The sequence below is a fragment of the Mus caroli genome, chromosome 13, assembly GCF_900094665.2.
Source record: "Mus caroli chromosome 13, CAROLI_EIJ_v1.1, whole genome shotgun sequence".
NCBI lineage: Eukaryota > Metazoa > Chordata > Mammalia > Rodentia > Muridae > Mus > Mus caroli.
The window spans coordinates 56,219,547-56,244,351 of record NC_034582.1 but is presented as its reverse complement, the minus strand read 5'-3'; the positions used below and the strand labels follow the sequence as shown (position 1 = coordinate 56,244,351).

The 24,805-nt window shown below is 40.0% G+C and overlaps 2 protein-coding genes and 1 long non-coding RNA gene across 5 annotated transcripts in view; 2 read left to right on the top strand and 1 right to left on the bottom strand.

The window, feature by feature from the left end:
• Nucleotides 1–16,613, top strand: part of LOC115029033 (protein CTLA-2-beta) — a 26,710-nt gene extending 10,097 nt beyond the window's left edge. The window contains exon 5 of the mRNA XM_029468664.1: nt 16,532–16,613. Coding sequence (XP_029324524.1) covers nt 16,532–16,546 — 15 coding nt within the window. The 3' untranslated portion in view covers nt 16,547–16,613. The remainder of the gene's footprint in view (nt 1–16,531) is intronic.
• Nucleotides 1–24,805, top strand: part of LOC110307616 (testin-2) — a 37,056-nt gene that overhangs the window by 8,405 nt on the left and 3,846 nt on the right. Inside the window, exons 2-5 of one of the 2 annotated variants that reach the window (XM_029468663.1) lie at nt 16,532–16,668; nt 17,631–17,753; nt 17,847–17,993; nt 18,186–18,410. In XM_029468663.1, the coding sequence (XP_029324523.1) occupies nt 16,543–16,668; nt 17,631–17,753; nt 17,847–17,993; nt 18,186–18,410 (621 nt within the window). In that variant the 5' untranslated portion in view covers nt 16,532–16,542. Of the gene's footprint in view, nt 1–16,503; nt 16,669–17,630; nt 17,754–17,846; nt 17,994–18,185; nt 18,411–24,805 lie in introns of those variants that run through there. The other variant, XM_021179850.2, reaches the window with a different exon arrangement.
• Nucleotides 3,759–24,805, bottom strand: part of LOC110307619 — a 23,657-nt gene continuing 2,610 nt past the window's right edge. Inside the window, exons 1-4 of one of the 2 annotated variants that reach the window (XR_002379441.1) lie at nt 16,498–16,559; nt 11,704–11,795; nt 5,331–5,530; nt 3,759–3,843 (exon numbers count right to left, since the gene is read on the bottom strand). This is a non-coding gene — a long non-coding RNA (uncharacterized LOC110307619). Of the gene's footprint in view, nt 3,844–5,330; nt 5,531–11,703; nt 11,796–16,497; nt 16,560–24,805 lie in introns of those variants that run through there. The other variant, XR_002379440.1, reaches the window with a different exon arrangement.

The window sequence follows — 24,805 nt, the reverse complement described above, 5'->3', positions numbered from 1 at the left end:
TACACTGTAGCTGTCTTCAGACACACCAGAAGAGGGCATCAGAATTCATTATGGATGGTTGTGAGCCACCATGTGGTTGCTGGGATTTGAACTCTGGACCTTTGGAAGAGCAGTCGGGTGCTCTTACCCACTGAGCCATCTCACCAGCCCCTGGTCTGGACTTTGAAGTGGCATCATTAAGTGTCCTCAAAGGGAGGAGGAGACCTTTATAAAAGACTACAGATCTTCACATTGAGAGCTCTGCTGTTTTCATTTCATTTCATGAAAGTCAGGATTGGTGTGTGAAAATTTGTTAAACATCCTAAATGTGAAGCAATAACCCTCACTTTAAGCTATCCCCCCCCCCTTTCAAAGCATCAGATGAAGATTTCATTGGGCTTTATGGTGGTTTTCTGATCTTGGCAGTCTGTACAAGAGAGGATTTTGGAAGTCCTATATCATTAATGATTATCTGTCTGTGTCCTATCTGAAATAACATGATTATTTATGAAAATATCTTTAATTACAATGGATACAGTCTGGCTTGAAAAAAAAAAGAAGAAGAAGAAGAAAAAGACTAGATCATCCGCATGCCAGAGAGTGTCACAAGTCTGCTCTAGTTCCAGAGAGCTTACCAAGTCTGCTCCAGTTCCCTCCGTGATTGACCAAAGACCTCCTGATTAAAGATAGTAGAGACAGTCTTCTTGTAAGACTATCGGTTCTCAACTTATGAGAGCCTTTGGGGGTTAAACATCCCTTTCACAGGGGTAGCCTAAGGTCATCAAAAAACACAGATATTTACATTAAGATTCAGAACAGTAGCAGTATTACTATTATGAAGTAATAATGGAATATTTTTATGGCTGGAGGGAAGGTCACCACAACATGAGAAACCATATTAAAGGACTGCACACAGCCTTAGAAAGATTGAGAACAATTGCTCAAGACTCTTGTGAAATACAATCATAGCACACTGGACTTGAATATAATAAGTCACAATTCCAGAATACTTTAAGCAAAAACATTTTTTTTTCTAAAGTAAAATCAAAGTTAGGCTGAAGTTCAGCAGACTGATTTGGGAGCCACTACTCCTTGCCCCAGCACTAAGGGATAGTTAGGTCCTTCAAGCTACCAACTTTGTGTCAGGTTCCAGTGAGTACAAGCCTGGGTCTAGCACAGGGACATTCAGGGATTCCCTAAAACCTACTCCCAGTCCCTAGGCTAAACGGCTCTTCCTCTTGGATAGTACCACAAGATGGTATGCTCTGGTCTCAACTGGTTTATACAAAAGAGAATTGCCTGTTTTGCCCCAACCAAAGAAGAAATCAAAGATAAATCAAAATTTTAGAAAAAAATGAATTTGGAAGAAGGTGAAAAAGCCCTAGGTCACTACAAGTGTTTGGGAGGTGTCCAGGAGTCCTTGCTCTGCACATGAGTCTCTGCCACTGATGCTGTGCTCTGCCTTATACTCCATCACTGTCTGCCAAAGAAGTAACCTCCGGTCTGTCATTTCCTCCAAAGGTTCCCAAATGTGGTTCCCAAACTCAAGTTTCAAGAACATTGCATGACTGAATACAGAAGTTATGAGAAATTTGCTAACTTTAAAACTTTTCTGGATGTGAAATGACCAAAACCAATTTCAAAATCATACACATATTGAAACCAGGTTGTTTCTGTCACCCTTACCCATGGCTAACAATGCAACTTTGCTGTCTTCCTGGGCACCCTAGCCTATGGCAAACCATGCAACTTCACTGTTCTCAGTACTAAAGCCAGCATGGTCAGTGTTCGGGGCATCTACAATGAAAATAAGTGCTGACAAAATACCTCCTCTCAGATTGGGGATGTTGTCTGTCAGGGTTCATAATATTTTCATCTATACAAAGTAGATCCACTGAGGCATGATAGATCAAGTATTGTTTTAGTGACTCTCTCTTGCTGTGATGAAATATGTACCAAAGTCAACTAGAAGAGGAAAGGATTCATTTGGCTTATAAGTTACCATCCCTCATCATGGAGGCCAAGAGGGAACCTGGGGCAAAGATAGAAGCAGAGTTCACAGAGTAGAGCTGCCTACTGGCTTGCTCTCCACAGTTTTCTCAGCTTGCTTTCTTATTCACACTATGACCAGATATGGCACTGCCAGTTGTGGGCTTAACACTCCCACAAAAAAAAAAAATTAATCAATAAAATGCCTCACAAACATCCTCACAGGTCCACCTGATTTAACAAGCTCCTTGGCTGTTGTTCCTTCTTCTCATGCAACTCTAGATTGTATCAAGTTGAAAAGACTAACCAGGAAAAATGATCCTGTGTCATCAGGACCACAAATACACCATTATTAAACTACTGTGTCCACTTCCTTGTGAATCCCATAGTCTAATGATAATAATAATATCACAACAGAAATCATTGTCCAAATCTAGGAAATTTCACCATCCTTAAGAATTTCAACACTTTAAAAGTTTGATTTTTTTTAAAATATCTAACATTTCTTCCTAGACTCCTATAAAATACAGAACTAGTTGCATAATTTCTTACTCCAAAAATGATGAAGAAGGGCACAGTTACAATCAAATCAAAGCAATCCATCATTAAAGTGTAAGATACTCAGGGTCCAACCCCTCTCATGATCTTCTGGGATCCAGAAAGCTGAAGTGACTCCACTTTTTTGTCTCTGCCATCTACAACAAATGCAGCTTGTCCCATACACTCAAAGCAGCTTCACTTCACATCTGCTGCTGTCTTTAGCGGTCACCCCAATGGGACCAGCATCTACAAATGGTTTATTTGGATTTTGGGGCCTTTTGTGAGCATCATTCTCATGGCCATCCCCAGGTAGCAACAAGCATGAGGGATTGCAGTGTAGTTGGTATTTGACAACAGAGAAAGAAGTCCATACTACATTAAAGGCAAGATGTTGAGAAGCTGCACATTATCAACAACAACTAGTAGAATCAATACAAATCAATGCAATGAAGCCTAATGGGTCATATGTGGTAAAAAGAACTCAAGTACTCAAGTTGCGTGAAAGACTTCAGTTTAGAGATTCCACTTGTGTTGAGGTAAGCTTTTCTATAACACAACTGCTTTTCAGTAATTCTGTTCCTGTAAGAAATCACTCAACCATAACACTGTGGGTAAACCCAATGAAAACACATTGGTTCACCAAGCTGGATGTTGGTACAATCCTCATTTCTTTTGTCTGCCATGGGTTTCCTTCCTGGTGAGTGTGTGTGTGTGTGTGTGTGTGTGTGTGTGTGTACATGACAAAGAGGAAAAAAGACAGAGAAACAGACAGTGGTGGCACACATCTTTAATCCCAGCACTAGGGAGGCAGAGGCAGGCAGATTTCTGAGTTCAAGGCTAGCCTGGTCTACAGAGTGAGTTCCAGGACAGCCAGGGCTACACCGAAAAACCCAAGACACACACATACATACATACAAAAAAAATTGTCCTTTTGTCTTTTCACTGTTTATACTTCTTGAGGTAACTTGGATATTACCTCCAGTCCCTGTGAGGAGTCCCTTGGTCTATTTGGTTTTTTTTTTGTTTTTTTGTTTTTTTTTTTTTTTTTAGCATGCACCAGTTTTTGCATGGTCAGGGTCTTATTGTATCATTGCTTGGAAATTTCACAGGCATTTCTCCTGCAATGATCATAGTTGTTCTTGCATACTTTTGTCTTGAGTGGGGAACAAATACTGTTATCCCTGAACAATGTTCTGATCAAGGAGATGTGTATTTTAATAGTTACGAATAGCATTTAGAGGCATGTCATCATTCCCTGAGTCCTTATTGAGATGAGGAACAAAGTGTAATATATTGGCTGTCTCTTGGCTCTTCCATCCTCAGGCTCTGGCCTCCCTGTTATCAGTGAGCAGAAAAAAAACACAGCAGTTAGTTTTACTAGTTGAAGTAGGAGTCTGAGTATTATCTTCTCTCTTCTCTCGTTTGTAACTTTAGATAACACTTAGCCACTCAGAATATTTTATACTCTACATAAGTCATATTTTAGCTATGTACTTATGATATTAAAAGAGTATGATTAATTCTTGCATACACAATCTCAATTCAGAAAAAAATCTGATGTTAGATAATGATCTTTGGGGTCTAGTTGCCATAGTAGAGACAGAACAAGAGTAGACACAAACCAACAACAGACATACTTTGTGGCCAACGCCTCTAGGTTTTGGTCAGAAATGCAAGCATGTACTCATTAACACAGAAACTCACCACAATAAATTCATCTTACTCTTGCACAAGGTGGGCCCCAAACTTTTGGAAAAAAATCATCCCCATATTGTTTGACTCTGTTTTCTACCTTATCATGTTATAAGCACATCTTAGGGGTTGAAACAATACTCAGTGATAGCAAAGTGTTTAGGTCTAGTGCTTAGGTTTAATGGAGGGTTTTGTTTATGTTTTTTAACAGTTTCGTGTGAAGCCTGTATACCTTTACATGTGTCGGGGAGCCCCAACCCCAACAAGCTCAACAAACTAGCCTAGGGGCAGCATGAGCACCTCTTTTGTGTACTTTGCAAAAAAAAAAAAAAAAAAAAAAAAAAGATGCATGAGTTTATCTTAACCCAGAAACAGGTTATGTTCCTGTGATTGATGCTCTGTGATCCTATGGAGTGTTTGGGTTTTACATCTCCATCAATAGTTCTCTGAAGACTTGAGTTTACAAAATTGATGATGCTGGTACACAGTGAAACACTTCTTTCTTCTCTCTGATTCCAAGGACCTTAAAGGTTTTGTTTTCTTCCTCACTCAAAGGACTACTGGAATGTGGTTTAGAAATAATGTAACAGATGCCAAATGAGTAAAGGTAATAGAAATGTCTCTCAAAGAGCTGAAGTAATTGTGTCTGGTTTTTCTCTTTAGTCAGTTTTATTGCCCATGATGTTTCTAATGTTTTCACTTGGTAGCTTTTGATTTTAAGAAAATAATATCTTCATCAGTGCTTTAAAATGAAATGGACAGAGGAAAAATATCACTGAGCTATTCTCATGCAGAAATTGTTGAACCAGTGTGAGATGTTAAGACTTAAGTGGCAGAATTTGCTTTATTATTTTTACAAATATGTATATTTTTATGAATGTGTCTGCATCTCAAGAATGAGCCAAAAACTAATTTTGTATTTTAGACTAAGCTATAAACGTGTCTGAAGATCTTTATTACTACTAACATGTAGAATTGTGCAACTGTCTTATGACATCAATAGGAAACCTTTGTTTTTAAAAAAAAATAAAGTAATTAAAAGAACTTTAAAAAGAAATATTTTTTCTGCCTATTGAAATGTATTATACAGCTCAAGATGGGATTCACAAGTCAGAAAGGTATCTACATACCTTTATTCTGTGTGTCTGGGCTCAATGCAGCCTGATACTGATACCTTTCCCCATAGCTTGTCAGCTGCTGTTGAGTTTTGGTCAGTTTTGGTGAATCTTGAGTAACAGGAGGTAGCTGTATACATCCTATAAACGCTCACTTTACAGGACCACTCTTTTTCAGATTCTTCTTCAGAGAAACTTCTTCTTTAACATAATTGCTATAAATTTATTACAACATAGAAATGTCAGCAGTAATCCTTAACAGTTCTCCACTTCTGAAAAGAAAATTTGGGTATGCTACCAGAGAACAGAAAAGAAATCAGAGGAAGCAAAAACCAGGCAGAGAACTATAGGGTGAAGATGTCCTGCCTCCATGAAATTGGGGACTGTTTCATTTTCTTTGCCGCGTAACCAATGTGTAGTTTATAGCACCTTCTAATGCCTTGGATACGTCATCTTTTCTATTGTATATAGACTGCTTTTCCTTGAGGGCGGGTTTCATGTTGTCTTCCATCTCTGCTGTTCTGAAAACTCACTGTTCATCTTTCTTCTTTTACTATATGCACCATTTGATCAAGAGATAGCCACCAGTCTGTCAGTTCTATAAAACTTTTTTCCCTCATTTTTTGGATACTGTATCCCTGTATTGCCTGCCTCTGGCATTTTTGGAACTCTAGTTCTTCAGTTAATTCATTGTATTTTGGGGGAGGGGGCATCTCCACCTTATCTTAGGATTCTATTTTCTAGAAGCTTCCTTCTATTCTATTATTGCCTTTTTAAAAAAAAATCAATTTATTCTCTCCTATATTGCATCTGGATCACAGTGTCCCCTCTCTCCTCTCCCTCCAGTGCCCACCCCAATTCACTCCTCCAAGGGCAGGCCTCCCAGGGATATCAACCACACACAGCATTTCAAGTTGCAATAAGACTAGGTACCCCCTCATATCAAGGCTGGATGAGGCAACCCATTAGGAGGGGAAAAAAGTACCAAAAGCAGGCAAACTCCCCAGAAATAACCCATTGTCCTTCTGTTAGGAGTCCTACGATAAGACAAACTACAGAGATGCAGAGGGCCTAGGTCAGTCCATGTAGGCACCCCAATTGTCAGTCCAGTTTAGTGAGCCTCTGTGGGTTCAGGTTTGTTGATTCTGTGGGTTTTCTTGTGTCCTTGACCCTTCTGGCTCCTACAATCCTTCCTTCCATTCTTCAGGATTCATTGAGTTCTGTCTAATTTTGGCTGTGGGTCTCTGCATCTGTTTCCATCAGTTGCTGGATGGAGCCTCTCTGATGGTAATTTTGCCAGGCTCTTATCTGTATTTGTTGCCATTCTGAATTCCTGATGATGACCATTCTGACCGGAGTTACACTGAATGAGTTAACGCTGGCCCAGACAGAGAAATGTTCCATGGTCTCTCTTCTACGTAGAGTCTAGCTCCCAGTCTGTCGCTATATGTGTCCAACTTGGAGCACACATAGAAGCCAGGAACCTTTCTCTCTTGAACCCAGACACACTGCCACATGAAGGTAAACTCAACAGAGACTTAATTCAGAAACAATGGTAACTCAGTCACTGGGTGGAACAACTAAAACCTAATCTTGTAAGCCCTATTAAAATCTGATTCCTCTGGTGGAGAATTCTTGCGGATCCACCATGATACCGGGAAACTCTAACAGCTACATCTTACCGCTCTGCTGTCCTGTTTCAAAGAGCTCAGAGAAACTTTTTGTGCTATGAGTAGAAATTGCAACTACCACTAATGAACAGAATGTCCCCTAATGAAGCAGGAATGACTGTCTCAGGGGAAATGACATTGCATCACTGATGCAGCTGGGTCCAGTCAATCAAATGACTGATCTGTGATCATCTAGAGACTGTTCTAACAACATTCTCGTATTCCCCACCAGCTAGCCCAGCACTAAGCAAGGGAATCAGTGTTAGTTGCTTGACAGAAAATAAGAGAGTCAAACAATACTACAGTTAAAGAAAGCTGTTGAGGGTCTACATATAAACAAGAAACAGAAAGCAAAGACCTTTAAATGTAAGCCTAAGTGGGTCACACCTGGAAGAATAAACTAATGGACGTTCACCAGGGAGTTTCCAATGGATTATTGTTGTGAGACACAGAAGAAGATATGTGCTGTATATTCATATACAAATATAAAATATGAAAAAAAGAGATTCCCAGTCTCTTTGGGGTCCCACAGTAAAGACTTTGGGGGATCCTTCATTGGTGACAAACCAAACTCCTTAAGTACTTGTATGATATTATTGTCCAGTGAGAAACTTGCAGGCTTTTGGGGAATTGATACAGATGTAAGAAAGGACTTTCTGAATATGACTCCATTCACTCAGGAATTAAGGTCAACCGTTGACAAATAACACTTCAGAAAACTAAGCTGGTTCTGTATAGCAAAGGCACTGATCAATCAAGTGAAAGGATGCCCACAGCATCAGAGAGAGGCTTTGCCAGCCAAACATCTGAAAGTCCATTAATATTTAGAATACACAAAGAACTAAAAAACAAAGTGTAAGGAAGACAAATGAAACCACTGAAAATCGGGTACAGTTTGACCAAAGTTCTCAAAATATGAAATCTAAGCTGGCTAAGAAAGACCTTTTAAAATGCCATCCAATATCTTTCTTTAGCAATAAAAGAGATGCAAATGAAAACTACTTTGAGATTTCATCTTTCCCCAATCTGAATGGATAAGGCAGGGAAAAGAACTGATAGTGAATGCTTCTGAGGGTCCAGAGGAAGGGAAACCCTCACTAGTTCCTGGTGCAAGCTGGTATAGCCACTATGAAACTCAGTGTAGAGAAGTCTCAAAAAGTTGACATTACGTAGATCTACCATATCACCCAGACATACCAATTCTTGGCTTATGCCCAAAGGATTCAACATACTATTCTTCATTTGCTCTCTTTGCCAGGTTCACTACCATTCTATTCACAATATCTAGGAAACAGAAACAACCAAATGCCCTTCAACTGATAAACAGATACATGAAAATGTGTTACATATTACATACATTGAAATTATATTTTATATTCATATATATGTATATATATGTATATATTCAATATATACCCAATAATAAAAGAAAAAATCAAGTCATGAAATTTGCAGGTATGTGAAGAAAATTAGAAAACAGTATGCAGAGTAAGGTGATGCCACCTGTTCCTCTCTTCTTTGTACCTATAACTCCTTGGATGTAAGTATATAATGGAGAATACCAGGAAGTAAAAATGAGTCATCAGGACAGTGAGAGAAGGAGCCTCAGAGACATTGATGGAGACAGCTACTATAAAGGGAAAATGAGGGGTGAGGAGAAAGGAAAGGGGACTTTGAGTGAGGAAAGAAGCCAGGGAAGCCAAAGAAAGCAGGAGGGATTACAGTACACACAGAGAGAGAAAAAGAGAGAGAGAGACAGAGACAGAGACACAGAGAGACAGACACAGAGACAGAGTCAATGGGATTAAATGAGGTTAGTCCTTTTGATGATAATTCTCCCCCAAGATTTATAGACTACCAAGAACCTTTATATCAGACATGGCAAACCTCCCTTCAAGTTGTTGGGCAGGGGAATCCAAGAGACAACCCAGGGGACATCTCTGAGACTAGCTGGAGGCCTAGTATGAGAGAGGCTACAGGGAGTCTGTGGGGATGCCCCTGGTTGGGATTCCTACCAGTGAGGGATGTGGAGACTGAGGTGGCCACCTCCTGTAGCCAGGCATGATTTCCAGTGGGAGGAAGGGAACATCAACCCACTCATAAAACTTTTAAACCAAAGTTTGTCCTGCCTACATGATGTGCAGGGGTGGGAATAGAATGGAGACTGAGAGAATGGCCACCGATGACTGCCCCAGCTTGAGACCCATCCCATGTGAAACTATGCCAACCCCTGACACTATTAATGATACTTTGGTATGCTTGAAGACATGAGCCTAGAATGAATGTCTCCTGAAAGGCTTCATCCAGCAAAGGATGGAGACTGATACAGAGACTGAGAGCCCAACATTGGGCAGAGCTTGGGCAGTCTTATAGAGGAGCGAGCGATAGAACTGAGCAAGCCGGAGGAGTACAGGGCACCACAAGACGACCTACACAGTCAACTAACTTTAGCCTATTGGAGCTCACAGACTAAACCACCAACCAAAGAGCATGCAGGGGTTGGGCCAAGGCCTCCTACATATTTGTAGCCGATGTGCAGCTTGATCTTCATGTGAGTCCTGTAACAGTTGGAGTGGAGGCTGTCTCTGACTCTGCTGCTTGCCATTGGATCCCCTTCCCCTATCTGGACTGCCTGGTTAGGACTCAGTAAGAGAAGTTATGTTTAGTCCTTCTGGGACTAGATATCCCAGGGCGAGGTGATACTTTCTCTTCTCTGAGAAGAGGGGGAGAATAATGGAGGAAGAGATTTATGCAGACAGGACTAGAGGGAAGAGAAGGGAGCCTACAATTGGGATGTAAAGTGAATTTAAAAAATAAATTATTGCAACAATAAGGGAAATAGATTTGACAGTTTTAAGACAAAAAATACTAAAGTTTCTATCATATTCTCCTAAGTATTTGAAATACACCCACATTGGCATATATTAAAGAAAGCCTTAAGGACAAATTTCTTTCCCATTGCCTGCTACAAAGAGCCAGTACAGGTCTTCTGAGACACTCATGTTTATGGTTCTTACCATTGTCCACCCTGCCCTTTAAGCTGATGCCCTCTGCATTTCAGTGTGTCTAGTGCCCAACACTAAGACAAAGCATGCTGAACAAAACAGCACACAAAAGCACATACATGAAAGCACATAGCTGTTTTCTTTGGAGTGGTTGGAAGTAACCAACACGAGTTTTTTCCTTAAAAAATAAATGCATGTTAAAATTTCTAAAATGGTAATCTGCATAATGACAGAAAGTTATTACCAAAGGATGCATTCCTAAAGAGAATATGTTGTAAGAATCACCCTCTATAAGCCACCCAGAACAGGAAAATCAGTTGACAGACATATTAGCACTTATGGAGGGCTAGGGGCCATGGGGACATCAAGTGAATGCTAGTAAGGTTTACTTTGTTTTGTTTCTGGTTTTTGCTGGTATGATGAAAATGTTCTAAAATTAGATAATAGTGATGGCTTCCCAACTGTGCAAATACACTGTAAAGCACTGAACTATGAGGTTTAAATGGGGACATTTATGAAACATAAATTATGTCTTAACTAAGTTGTTAAAAAAAAAAAAGACAACCCAAACGATATAAGCTATTTCTATTTTCCTTGATTGACTCGCAAAGCATGAAGTTAAGACATATTTTGGACACATGACGTTCACTAAATAAGAAGCAGTCATGAATTTCAGAGTGAGTAGGGACACAGGAGGATCAAGGTGGGGAGGGGAATGGGTAATAAATGAAAGTGTCAAAAACATGAGTTTAAAAATGATTAGGGAAATTGGCAGACAACAGAAAATATGTGTGGGGTTAACACATGGGAAATTGTGAGTGTTCCATAAAGAATGTGCTTATCCTAGATACATAATTGTGCAGCTGTTTTGAGAAATAGAGACTTTAAGTGAACATGGGTCAGAGCAAGTCCATGCTCCTCCCTTGTCATCCTGATTCCAAAAACTCCTTTGTATCCTTTGTATTCCAGGGAAGAAGGATAGAAAGACCACATGACTGACAGCATCCCATGTATAGTTAGTTCTTGGAGGACATCACAGGAATTAGAACCACAGTCAAACTTTCTGCAAGATTAAAAAACGCTTATACCCCAGTTAATATGCAGTTCCTGTGTTGTTAGTATGTGGCCCTTCACTATTTGGAAAGCAGCATGGGCTTTCTGCTGAAACCTATATCCAGATCAAGGTTGTACTTTCAGTTGTTGCCCCATTCTCCTTTTCCTCTTCCTCCTCCTCCTCCTCATGCTCTTCTTCATCCTCTCCCTCCTCCTCCTTTTCATCTTCCTCCTCCTCTTCATCCTCTTCCTCATCCTCATCCCCATCCTTCTGTTCCTCCTCCTCCTATTTAGCTTCCTCGTCCTCATCTTCCTCCTCTTCATAATCCTCCTACTTCTCATCTTCCTCCTCCTCTTTCTCATCCTATCCCTCATTCTCCTCTTCCTCCTACTTCTCAGCTTCCTTCTCCTCTTCCTCATTTTCCTCCTGTCCTCTTCCTCCTCCTACTTCTCCTTTTCCTCCTCCTTCTAGTATGTTCTCCAACACATTTCTAATATACAGGCTCCATGGCATCATACAACACTCTGTGTTTTAATTCTATAGTGAATTGTTGCTGCTGAATAAACATACTTGTAAAAATTAAAATAAGTCTTGTTGAGAAGGGTTTAGTTGTGTCCTTCAGGATTTTGCTGAAGACAAGCCAGGTGATCAGAGCTTACCCCAGGGGCATGTTGAAGGAAGGAAGATCTTCATCAAGTATGGAAGGTGATCAGATAGCCAGCTGGAATTCTTGCTGAACTGGTTTGTCAGGCTACAAGGAAGTGGATGGTCAGAATTAACACCTGACTCCGGGGTCTGAATTGAGATGCCCTGAGCACTGTTTATCAATTTTGTAAAGTAGTTTTAGTAACTTACAAACAGGCAATGTGTTACTCCCTGACTTAAGATTCTTTTACTGGTTTTTGTGGCATGTATGAGGTTCTTAGTATAACTCTTGATTTTGTGTACTTTGGTTAGTGTAGGGGAGACAGGTACCAAATCTATCTTCACAAAACACAGAAGAAGAAAACAAATGCCACAAAGCAATAAACAGATGAGGGAACATGCTGTTGCAGTGGAATAGAATACTAATAACCTTAGGCATCAGGTAAATAGTGGCACATGCTTTAGGGTCCACTTGATCGCTTAATGCTTCTATTTTTTCATGATATTATAAAAGCAATTACATTACAACATGGCTGTGGTAGGAGGCAAACAGCCCCTAGAAAGAGGTGAATCTTCAAACAAACCAAATACGAGATGGTGGATAACAGATTTGAGAGAACAAAGTGGAGGATTACTGTTCAATGAGGACAGTAATTAAAATCCTTGAGATACACAATGGTGTTTACACATCAATGTGACTGTCCCTACTGCCACTGAACTGAACACATACCATGGCTGAGATGAGAACTCTTATCTTAAAAATAGTGTGCCACATAAAGAGAGTGATAGTTCAGATTGCTGCTTCTAGATGGGGATTAGTTTAACCTCAAGCAGAGATTAGCATATAATGCAAGTGCACAATGATTTCACTGTTTTCAAGCAAGGCAAAATGTGCTTCAAAACCACATGAAATCACATGATGAACTAATTGAACAATACCTACCATGAGTAGGTATTTAATATAATTATATATCTGTAATATTGAGAAAATTACAAACTATTTGATTTGGGGCTGTCTTCCTGATTTCCTGACTTGTAGGAGCTAAAATTTACATGCATATTTTTATCTACTACTATTTTTATCTGTCTAAAATCTCTTCAGTTCTCTTTGTCTTAAATTCTGATATTAAGACTCATGAGGGCAAGTTTTCTAGAATTAAACTTCTGAATGATTTTTTAAGTTTATTTGTTTTATATAAGTGCACACTATGACTGTCTTCAGACATACTAGAAGAGGGCATCAGATTCCATTACAGATGGTTGTGAGCCACCATGAGGTTGCTGGGAATTGAACTCTGGAAGAGCAGTCAGTGCTGTTAACTGCTGAGCCATCTCTCCAGCCTCAGAGTGAATACTGAGAAAGGAAAAAAAAATCAAAACACAGAGAAAAAAATGAAAGCCATTTGTCAAATGTCTGTCACTTTTCTCCATTTACCCATGACTGTTTGCAGATGACTCATATTTCATGACTTATTTGATAAAGCAAGGGAGGAGGAATTATTCCCAAGTGAGGGGACAGGAAGAAGACATTCCAAGTACCAAACAGCATCGAGAGACCTGTTACCCCATCTGTTCCTTTTCCATCTGGGATGACCTTCTTGTCACTCCTGATTGGAGATGATCTTCTGTTAAGACTCTTAGACATCTATCTGTGTCCTACCCAACACTGAAGTCAATGCTCTGCAGCATCTGTACACACACAGGGTTCAACCTTAGTTTAAACGAGAGATACTGCACTAGACTGTAGAGACACAGCCACTCCAGGATATCTTAACTGAAATCACTTTCTCTAAAGGAAAAGTGGTGCTGGGCTAAAATTAAACAGAGAATTATCTGTAAACATTTTTTTTTCTTGATAAACCCTCCAAACACAATGTCAGTACTCAAGATCTCAAGGATGAATTGTCACATTGCCTGTCAGTAACAGCCTATGAATTGCCCCACTCTATGACAAGATGGGATCAGTTGTGGCTACATTCCTGGAATGTCAAGGTCTACAGGACCAGTTTACTCTCTGACACATCCAGTCACAATAGGAGGGGACTCAGGGGTGGAGCTTCCTAGGCAAAGACTCAGATGTCAAGGTCTAAGGGAGATGCAGCTGAAACAGATCTGGAGAACCCAAGATCCTCTGAAACTCAAGCCCGAGGAAATCGTCTAAGGAGCAGCAGACACCCCAGGTGAGCCCACTAGGACAGTGAAGGTAGATGGGGAACTTACAGGACAACCCTGGACAGATTCTCTTCAGAAAACAGGCTGATCCCTCAGTGGTAACAACAACCCTTCAACCTCTATACTCTCAGTGTAGAGGAACTGGGGAGGTTAGGAAGAAAAAGCTAAAGGATAATCAGAGGCTCCACCCACCCACCCCAAAGTCTCAACTCTGCACTGGTTCCCAATGAGAAATCTGGGCCTAGCCAAAGAGACATTCAGGGCATCCTCTGCTCACAAGAGCTGTGTCCTTCAGTCCTGTGTCAATCACCTATGCCATGCCCCTGCGCTGGCCATCCCTGGAGTGTTGAGAGTGTGGTCTTGAAAGTGTCTTGCTCTGTGCATCACTTACACTGATGTTTCTGGATTCTGGATTCTTGGCCATATGAACTCTTTCCACAGTTTAAAAGTGAGTGTGAAGTTTCCAGTACCATCCCAAGTATAGAACAGAGGAGCTAGTGAATGCTGTCCTTCTGTTCTTCTTTATGGAGGATATACCAGGAAGATTTTATTCCAGAAAAGTTAAAGGACACAGTGTAACTCCTACTCTATGTTAGTCTGGAAGGATGTATTATGTGTGCCTGGACTTCCCTTTGTGTGTACTTCGGGTCAAATGTCATGCTAGAAAAGCTTTGTTTAGATGACCTCAGTACTACTGATCCAGATATTAAGCTAAATACAACCTTAAGTATTTACTTCAAGCTTTAAACTTCTGAATCACAAGTGACATCAATCTATTCTGGTTATAAAAGTTCACAACACTCACACAATGAACAAAGACCGAGGAAACAAAAAAAATTAAATTAGTAAGATCCAATGAAGAGTAAGATGTTGCACTGGCAACTTGTTGGTTAGTGGAAGAGGCAACCCTGAATACCTGTTTAAGGGAGCAGGTAGTGTGCTTAAGGAAGGTTTTGCCTGGTGAATACAGGTACTTATCTGAACTTAAGCATGGAGTCCCTTTTGAAAAGAGAATGTGAATCCTCAGCTGATTAATTGTTTCAGAAGATGTTTACTGTTTCTCATTATGAATGTCTTCTGAAAAAGAGTATCAATACTAGATAAGGAGTATTAATTTTTTGGTGTTTGAATTGGCCAAAGCTAGTAGAATTATCTTATATTCCTGGTTATACTTTGCTTTTGGGTGTTTAGAAAATATAAGTGGTCACAAATTAATGTAATATACATATATATATATATTAGTGTAATATATTACTGTGATAAATATAACATAAAATAATATTATACAGAACATATAATGAGAAAAAAACTCAATTATTTTAAGTAAATCTTGATTTTGCTAAGAATATTCACTCAAATAGTTAAAACCTAACAAAACTGGCAAAATCACAAGTAATTATGTTGATTACACATACAGTTTTGTTTTTAAGTTGAATTTTGTAAAGGTTAACATGAGCAAAGTGATATCTTAAGAGAATTCCATGTATTTAAATATAAGCTTGGTATCAGTACCCTGCACTTTGACCTTAGAAACTTTAACAACCTTTAATCATCCACTCTCTATCATCCTTAAGTCTCACCTGCCACACGGACTCAGTGCCACCTGGCACAACTACTCAGACTTTTTCCAACCTGCCTTTAAGCTTTCTTGGTATTCCTCTCATAATAGAGCTTTCTTCGCAAAAATTCTTTTATAGCACAAAATCCACTCTTTTCTAAAACGATCTTTTTCCGTTTTACTCTGCTCTTTTAAGGAAATACAACCTCATTTCTATGTCCTTAGCAGCACAACTCTTTCACTCACTGTTACTTTTTCTCTCTCTCTTCTCTCTCTTTAAAGATTGGATTTTAATACTTCTTATTCCCTCATCTTTAAAAAATTAATATAATTCTCTTCTCTTTTCCTCTCCTATGTCTTTTCCCTCCAAATGCTCCCCTGCCCCCCTTACTTTCTCTCGAATTCACAGACACTTCCTGTGTATATATAAATATAACCTGCTCGGCCCATTACATGTTGCTTGTATCTATGTGGTTTCAAAACTGCACCTAGAACTCTGAGATTGACCAGCTCTTATGACCTCCCCTGCACTGGTGGCTCTGGCATTCAGGATCTCAGTCATGACAACTCACTGAGGCAGCAAACTGGATTTTTCAGTCACATTCCAAAGTAAAGGAAATAGGAACCAATGAATGTTGTCTTTCTCTGATTGTCTACAGATAATGTTCCAGCAAGATTTCTAAAGAGAGTGAGCAGAGACATCTCCAGGCCAAGAAAATGATATCTTGTGACCCCCAACTCTTGGCACTGCGTTTCTCTCTATTTCGGATCATATTTAGTACTAGTGATATTTTGCTCATGTGACCTCAGTACCAATGGCACAAAGTCTGAGCCAACTATGTCTGAAGTCTTTGCTTTAAATTTCTGAACCACAAAGTGAATCCACACCCTGTGATGAGCTAAGCCAGTTACTATTCATTTTAGTGAATAAACAAAATTCCTCTGTGTGTCTGCTTTAAGACAAACAGATCTTTAACTTTTCTCATACTACATTCTTTAGAAGAACAGTTTTAATAATTTTACTACACCATTATGATAGTAATTTCTAGGTATGGATAAGAAGGCTTTTCTGAATCACCAATGTAATCAGAATCTCATGTCTTCTTCTCTAGGTGTATGAGACATGATTGCTGTTCTCTTCCTAGCCATCTTCTGCTTGGAAATCGACTCAACTGCTCAAACACTAGATCCCAGTTTGGATGTTCAATGGAATGAATGGAGGACAAAACATGGAAAAACATACAATGTGGTTAGTAACACGGAAATTCCCACAGACAGTTGTAGGCATAACTTTTTGCAACATACTCTTAATAAGCGTTCAACCTCTCCTGTAGCCCATCACCCAGCAGAAGTAGTGGAAGAGAAAACTTATTAGGGGGAGCGTGGACCTGTTCAGCAATGGTTCTTTGGTGGTGAGTTCAACCTTCTGAGGCAGCAGTTCAGTCCCGTAGCAAACACCAAATATGACTCAGCAACTGCAGACCAGTCCTCTAAGCAGTCAGACACCAAGCATGAGCCAGGAGCCGTAGTTCAATACTGAGGAAACCATCCACGGGGCTTACCAACCAGCCTGGGGTGGGGGGGAAGCTGTGGGAGAGACAAGCTGCCACAGGAATTTCACAAGCAATTCTTGGGTGAGTTTCTCTCAATGGTGGCATAGTTCAACAACGCTATGTAAGGTGAACCAATACATGAGTTTTATTAGTGAATAGCGAGGCGGAGCAAACCAAACCAATGCTCAGTGCCCCTCTCCCTCTGTCTGTGGGGTCATACTTGTACTTCTTCATCAAGTAGCTTTTCAAGTGTCTGCTATATCAAAATATCCTTTCACCTGTGTCTGCTTCAGGAAAGCATTCTTTCCTTTGTCTGCTTTAGCAAGACATCCTTTCACCTGTGTGCCCCATTCAAAAAAAAAAAAAATCATTTGACATAATTAAGTTTCCAGGCTTTGTGTATTTATGTATGTTTGTATTGTGGCCATACCATGAAATGAATGAATTCCAGAATCTAGTTCAAGACTTAATCTGAAAGCATGTATTGTGTATATTATGTGACAAAAATCTCTATTGTTACTGGATGTGGATAATGGCTTCCAGAAGAGTACAACCATCCTTTGCCATGCATGGTTCCTCTTCATCAGTGGGTCCACTGAGTGAACTTGGGTTGGACGTGAAATAGAAGGAAAGATCACAACTTATATTTTTTCCCCAGAATGAAGAAAGATTGAGGAGAGCTGTGTGGGAAAAGAATTTTAAAATGATTGAGCTGCATAATTGGGAATACCTTCAAGGGAAGCATGACTTCACCATGACAATGAATGCCTTTGGTGATTTGGTGAGTGTGACATGACATAAATTGCATAACATAGACATTCTACTCTTCAGTTCTTTATAAATACCCTCAATGATTTGTTGACTTTTCTTGAAGACCAATACAGAATTCGTGAAAATGATGACAGGCTTTCGAAGGCAGAAGATCAAGAGGATGCATGTATTCCAGGATCATCAGTTTCTTTATGTCCCCAAATATGTGGATTGGAGAATGCTTGGCTATGTGACTCCTGTGAAGAATCAGGTATGGCAGCATGACAGTCACGACTTATACCACTCACAGAGAGCTATGAAAAAAATGTCATCTTTGATTTTTCTGAGTTTGGAGTAGCATGCAGTTCACTGTTTTATAAAATGTATGAAGTGTGAATTGTCCACAAATATCTGATATTAGCCTTGTAATGACTCATAGCTCTTTTTTTTTCTCATCCCTTAGGGTCATTGTGCCTCCAGTTGGGCTTTTAGTGCAACTGGATCCCTAGAAGGACAAATGTTCAAGAAAACAGGGAGACTGATCCCTCTGAGTGAGCAGAACCTACTGGACTGCATGGGATTTAATGTTACCCATGACTGCAGTGGTGGCTTCATGCAGAATGCCTTCCAATATGTGAAAGACAATGGCGGCCTCGCAACTGAGGAATCCTATCCATACAGAGGACCAGTAAGTAGAACTCCTGTGCTGTTGCCATTCCAGCTCAAGCTGTAGAAAGCATAACTGCAAAGACAATCTGAAATACTGTCTGAAAACTCGCATTCTTTTTTTTCTTTTTTTTTAATTAGATATTTTCTTTATTTACATTTCAAATGCTATCCCAAAAGTTCCCTATACCTTCCCCCCCCCCCCCCCCCCCGCCGTACCCACTCACTCCCACTTCTTGGCCCTGGCGTTCCCCTGTACTAGGGCATATAAAGTTTGCAAGACCAAGGGGCCTCTCTTCCCAATGATGGCCAACTAGGCCATATTCTGCTACATATGCAGCTAGAGACATGAGCTCTGGGGGTACTGGTTAGTTCATATTGTTGTTCCACCTATAGGGTTGCAGACCCCTTCAGCTCCTTGGGCACTTTCTCTAGCTCCTCCATTGGGGGCCCTGTGTTCCATCCTATAGATGACTGTGAGCATACACTTCTGTATTTGCCAGGCACTGGGCATACCCTCACATGAGACAGCTATATCAGGGTCCTTTCAGCAAAATCTTGCTAGCATATGCAATAGTGTCTGCGTTTGGTGGGTGATTATGGGAGGGATCCGTGGATGGGGTAGTCTCTGGATGGTCCATCCTTTCCTCTTAGCTCCAAACTTTGTCTCTGTAACTCCTTTCATGGGTATTTTGTTTCCTATTCTAAGGAGGAATGAAGCATCCACACTTTGGTCTTCCTTCTTCTTGAGTTTCTTGTGTTTTACAGATTGTATCTTGGGTATTCTAAGTTTCTGGGCTAATGTCCACTTATCAGTAAGTGTATATCAAGTGACTTATTTTGTGATTGAGTTACATCCATTTGCCCAAGAATTTTATAAATTCATTGTTTTTAATAGCTGAGTAGTACTCCATTGTGTAACTGTACCTCATTTTCTGTATTCATTCCTCTGTTGAGGGACATCTGGGTTCTTTCCATCTTCTGACCTATTATAAATAAGGCTGCTATGAACATAGTGGAGCATGTGTTCTTATTACCAATTAGAACATCTTCTGGGTATAGGCCCAGGAGAGGTATTGCTGGATATTCCGGTAGTACGATGTCCAATTTTCTGAGGAACCACAAGACTGACTTCCACAGTGGTTGTACAAGCTTGCAATCCCACCAGCAATGGAACAGTGTTCCTCTTTCTCCACATCCTCACCAGCATCTGCTGTCACCTGAATTTTTGATTCTAGCAATTCTGACTGAAGTGAGGTGGAATCTCAAGGTTGTTTTGATGTGCATTTCCCTGATGATTAAGGATGTTGAACATTTTTTCAGGTGCTTCTTAGCCCTTTAGTATTCGTCAATTAAGAATTCTTTGTTTATCTCTGTATCCCATTTTTAATGGGATTATTTGAATTTCTGGAGTCCAGCTTCTTGAGCTCTTTGTATATATTGGATATTAGTCCCCTATCAGATTTAGGATTGGTAAAAATCCTTTCCCAACCTGTTGGTGGCCTTTTTGTCTTATTGACAGTGTCTTCTGCCTTACAGAAGCTTTGCAATTTCATGAGGTCCCACTTGTCAATTCTTGATCTTACAGCACAAACCATTGCTGTTCTGTTTAGAAATTTTTCCCCAGTGCCCATATCTTCAAGGCTTTTCCCNACTTTCTCCTCTATAAGTTTCAGTTCTCTGGTTTTATGTGGAGTTCTTTGATCCACTTAGACTTGAGCTTTGTACAAGGAGATAAGAATGGATTAATTCACATTCTTCTACATGATAACTGCCAGTTGTGCCAGCACCATTTGTTGAAAATGCTGTCTTTTTTCCACTGGATGGTTTTAGCTCCCTTGTCAAAGATCAAGTGACCATAGGTGTGTGGATTCATTTCTGGGTCTTCAATTCTATTCCATTGATCTACCTGTCTGTCACTGTACCAGTACATGCAGTTTTTTTCACAATTGCTCTGTAGTACAGCTTTAAGTCAGGCATGGTGATTCCACCAGAGGTTCTTTTATTGTTGAGAATAGTTTTTGCTATCCTAGATATTTTTATTATCGCAGATGAATTTGCAAATTGCCCTTTCTAACTCAGTGAAGAATTGAGTTGGAATTTTGATGGGGATTACATTGAATCTGTAGATTTCTTTCGGCAGGATAGCCATTTTTACTATATTAATCCTGCCAATCCATGAGCGTGGAGATCTTTCCATCTTCTGAGATCTTCTCTGATTTCTTCCTTCAGAGACTTTGGAAAACTCACGTTCTTGCTGATTTATTTATTTAACTCTTAGAGAATCACATGCATGCATGTTCTGGTCAAATTTACACCATTTCTTTGTCTCCAATTCCTCCTCTGTCTCCCCAAAACATTTTTCCTTCCCAACTTCCTGCACTATTGTTATTATTGTTATTATTATTATTAATTATTATTATTATTATACTTGTGAGCCCACATAATATTTCATGTGTATACATGAGTATAAGAGCATTGACTGAAGCATAAGTAAGCTCTCTCGGGGGCCATATCCATAAAGAAACCTTACTCTTCTTCTAAAGAAGCTATCAACTGTCAAAAGCTTTTCAGCCAGGGATGGGACTTCATGATCCTCCCACTGTCCATGTTGATATTTTTCCAGGACGGACCTTGTGAAGGTCATGTGTGTAAAGCCATAACTCTGATTCCATGAGTGCAATATCTCTCACATGTCTCAATACATAATTCTTATTACACATGCTCACTATCTCTTTTACAATCATTTACACAGCACTACAACCACCCCCTTATGAAGTGATGCCTAAGCCTGAGCTAGCAACCGTATGTGAGGGGGACCCTGATACAGTTGTCTCTCTAGATATCACTTACCTCACTCAGAATTATTTCCAATTCCACCCACTAACCTGAACGTCATAATTTCATTTTTCTTTATAACTGAAACTATTCCATTGGGTATATGTACAAAGTCTTAATTATCCATTTAGCAGTTGAAAGACATCCAGGCTGTTTCTATTTTCTGGCTATTATGGATAAAGTAGCAATGAACATGAATGAGCAAGTCCCTCAGTGTTAAGACCTAGACCCCATGGTTATATGCCCACAAGTGTTGTAGCTAAATCATAGGGTAGATCTATCTCTGAATTTTTGAGGAAACTGTACTCTAATTTCCAAACTTCCACCAACAGTGATAAGTAACCCCCTTTATCCACAGTTATACCAGTTGATTTTAGTCATCTGTTTATTATCTTAGCTATTCTGGTCAGAGCAAGATGGAATTTCAAAGCAATTTTAAAGTTGTAGTTACTTGATGATTTAGGATATTAAACATTTTAAAAAGCATTTCTTGGCTCTCTTATTCCTTCTTTTGAGAACTCTGACTATTTCTAACCCTTCCAAACTTAGTTGGCTATGTGTTTTCTTGGTGTTGGGTTTGGTTTTGTAATGGTTTTGTTTTTATTTTTTGCATGTTCTGTATATTAATCATTTGTCAGATGTATAGCTGGTAAAAAAAAAAATCCATTCTGGAGGATGCCTCTTTGTTTGGATGATAGTTTCTGTTTCTATATTGAAGGGTTTCAGTTTCCTGAGGTCCTCTGTGTATATTAATGTAAGATCACATTTATTCATTGAATTTCCATGTAAAATTTTTAGAAAAAATGTTTTATTTAAGATAAAAATCCACTTAAACAGAGTTTTAAAACCTTTAAAAATATAAATGTGATGTTATTTTTAAAATACAGATTACAAGCATAAGAGGAAAAACATGACTTTACTATGACAGGGAAACCTGGAGGTCATTATTATTTCCAAAGGACAGGGCAGAAGGATGAGTTTAGTGAAGCACACTGGAAACGCAATTAGACATTTTCCCACATTAGTTCTGACTCTCCTCTAGTATCTGTTCTTTTTCTTCATGTAAAATTTATTGAAAACACCCTCCCTTGTACTTCATAAAGTGATTAATTAGTAATTCCATGCATTTGGTGAGATTCTTCACCAGTTTCTAAAATGCATTTTCTTTGCTTTGGTTCTGAGATGGCATCTTACTATGGAGCCATGGTTGGCCTTGATCTTGCTCAACAGACCAGGCAGGCTGGCTGTGAACTAACACAACTCTCTGCTTGAGTTTGTTGCCAACAGCATAGTCTGAAAAAGAACCACATCCTGTGTCTAGGGGCTCTCTGAACCTTGCCACACTAAAATCAAAGGGAAATGATCTATGTAACAGCCATTTCCACCTCAAGGGCTTGAGACTGTACTCTTTCTTAAGAGGTATGGGCTTCTCCCATTGTTGTTCTCTTATGTTTTTCTACCCACATTTCCTTGATTTTGTTCCCCCTAATGATCTGTGAACAAAACTTTTCATTCCCTGTAAACACAGTTTAATGGTTGCATAGTATCTTTTTGTTTGTTTGGTTTGGTTTGGTTTGGTTTGATTTGGTTTGGTTTTGGTTTTTTCAGACAGAGTTTCTCTGTATACCCTGGCTATCCTGGAACTCACTTTGTAGACCAGGCTGGCCTCGAACTCAGAAATCTGCCTGCCTCTGCCTCCTGAGCGCTGGTATTAAAGGTGTGTGCCACCACGCCCAGCTTGCATAGTATCTTTTTTAATTAATTTATTTATTTTTTCATTGTACTTCTCAATATCAGGCCCCTCTCCTCCCAGCCCCCCTTCATCTCCTCCTCCCATTCCTCCTCCCATTTTTCTCTGAGAAAGGAGAGACCCCACACACCATCCTCCCAATCTCACCACCCTGAATCCCTACCTCCTATACCTTCATACCCCATACCCACACCACACCCAGCACACGAGTCACTGCAGAACTAAGCACATCCTCTCTCACTGAGGTTTGACCAGGTGGCCCAGTTAGAGAAACAGGATCCACAGGCAGGCAACAAATTCAGGGACAGCCCTACTCCAGTTGTTGGGGAACCTGCATGAAGACAAAACTGCGCATCTGCTACATTGTGCAGGGGGACCTAGGTCCACTCTTTGGTTGGTGATACAGTCTTTGTGAGCACAAAAGGGTCCAGGTTAGTTGACTCTTTTGGTCTTCCTATGGAGTCCCTATCGACTTCAGGTCTCTCAATCCTTTTGCCTGATACTTCAAGACTCCCCAAGCTCCATCTAATGTTTGGTTGTGGGTCTCTGCATCTGTTTCTGTCAGCTGTTGAATAGAGCCTCTTAGAGGACAGTTATGCTAGGATCATGGGTGCAAGCATAATAGATTATCACTGATAGTGTCAGGAAGCGGTTCTTGCCCATGGGGTGAATCTCAGTTTGGGCCAGTCATTGCTTGTCCATTCTCTCCATCTTTGTCCCTGCACAGAACATGTTTTAGGTCAGAGGTTGTGTGGGTGAGTTGCTGTCCTTATCCCTCCACTGGGAGTCCTGCCTGACTAGAGAAAGTGGCTACTTCAGGCTCCCTATTCCCCACTTCTAAGAGTTTCAGCTAGAGAAACCCCCATGGCCACTCTGGGGCCTAGCCCCATCCCAGGTCTCTGTCATGTACTAGAGATGTTTCTCCATCCACATCCAGTTGAGTTCTCTCTCTTCTGTTTTTCCTACACTTGATCCTCCCTTCCCACTCCCATCCCCATTCTCTCTCCCATCCAATTCCCTCTCTCCATCCACCTCTGATATCTATTTTATTTCCCCTTCTGAGAAAGAATCAACCAGCCTCCCTTTGCCCCCCCCCTTATCATTTGGGTTCTTTGGGTCTGTGGAATATAGTGTGGCTATCCTGTACTTTATGGCTAATATCCACTTATAAGTGAGTATATGCATGCATGTCCTTTTGGGTCTGGATTACCTCACTTGGGATATTTTCTAGTTCCATTCATTTGCCTGAAAAATTCCTGATGTTCTTGTTTTTAATAGCTGAGTAACATCCCATTGTTTAAAAGAATATTTTCTTTATTCATTCTTCAGTTGAGGAATATCTACATTGTTTCCAGTTTCTGTTAAGGAAAAAGCTGCTATGAACATAGTTGAGCAAGTGTCCTTTTGGGAAAAGAGAACATCTTTTGGGCCTATGCTCAGGAGTGGTATAGCTGGGTCTGGTGGTAGAACTATTATCAGTTTTCTGAGAAACTGACAAATTCATTTTCATAATGGTTGTAAAAGTTTTCACTGCCACCAGCAATGGAGGGGTGTTCCCTTGCCCCACATCCTTGTCAGTATGAATGTGGTTATTGTCTTGTCATGTTGAAGGTGTCCTTTGACTTACAGGAGATTTTCAGTCTGATGAGGTCCCACTTATTAAGTTTTGATCTTAGTGCCTGAGCCATTGGTGTTCTATTCAGGATGTTGTTCCTGTACCAATAAGTTTCTCAGTTTTACGTTGAGGTCTTTGATCCACTCCATCTTGATTTTTGTGCAGGGTAATAAACATGCTTTTTTTTTTTTTTTTTTTTTTTTTTTTTTTTTTT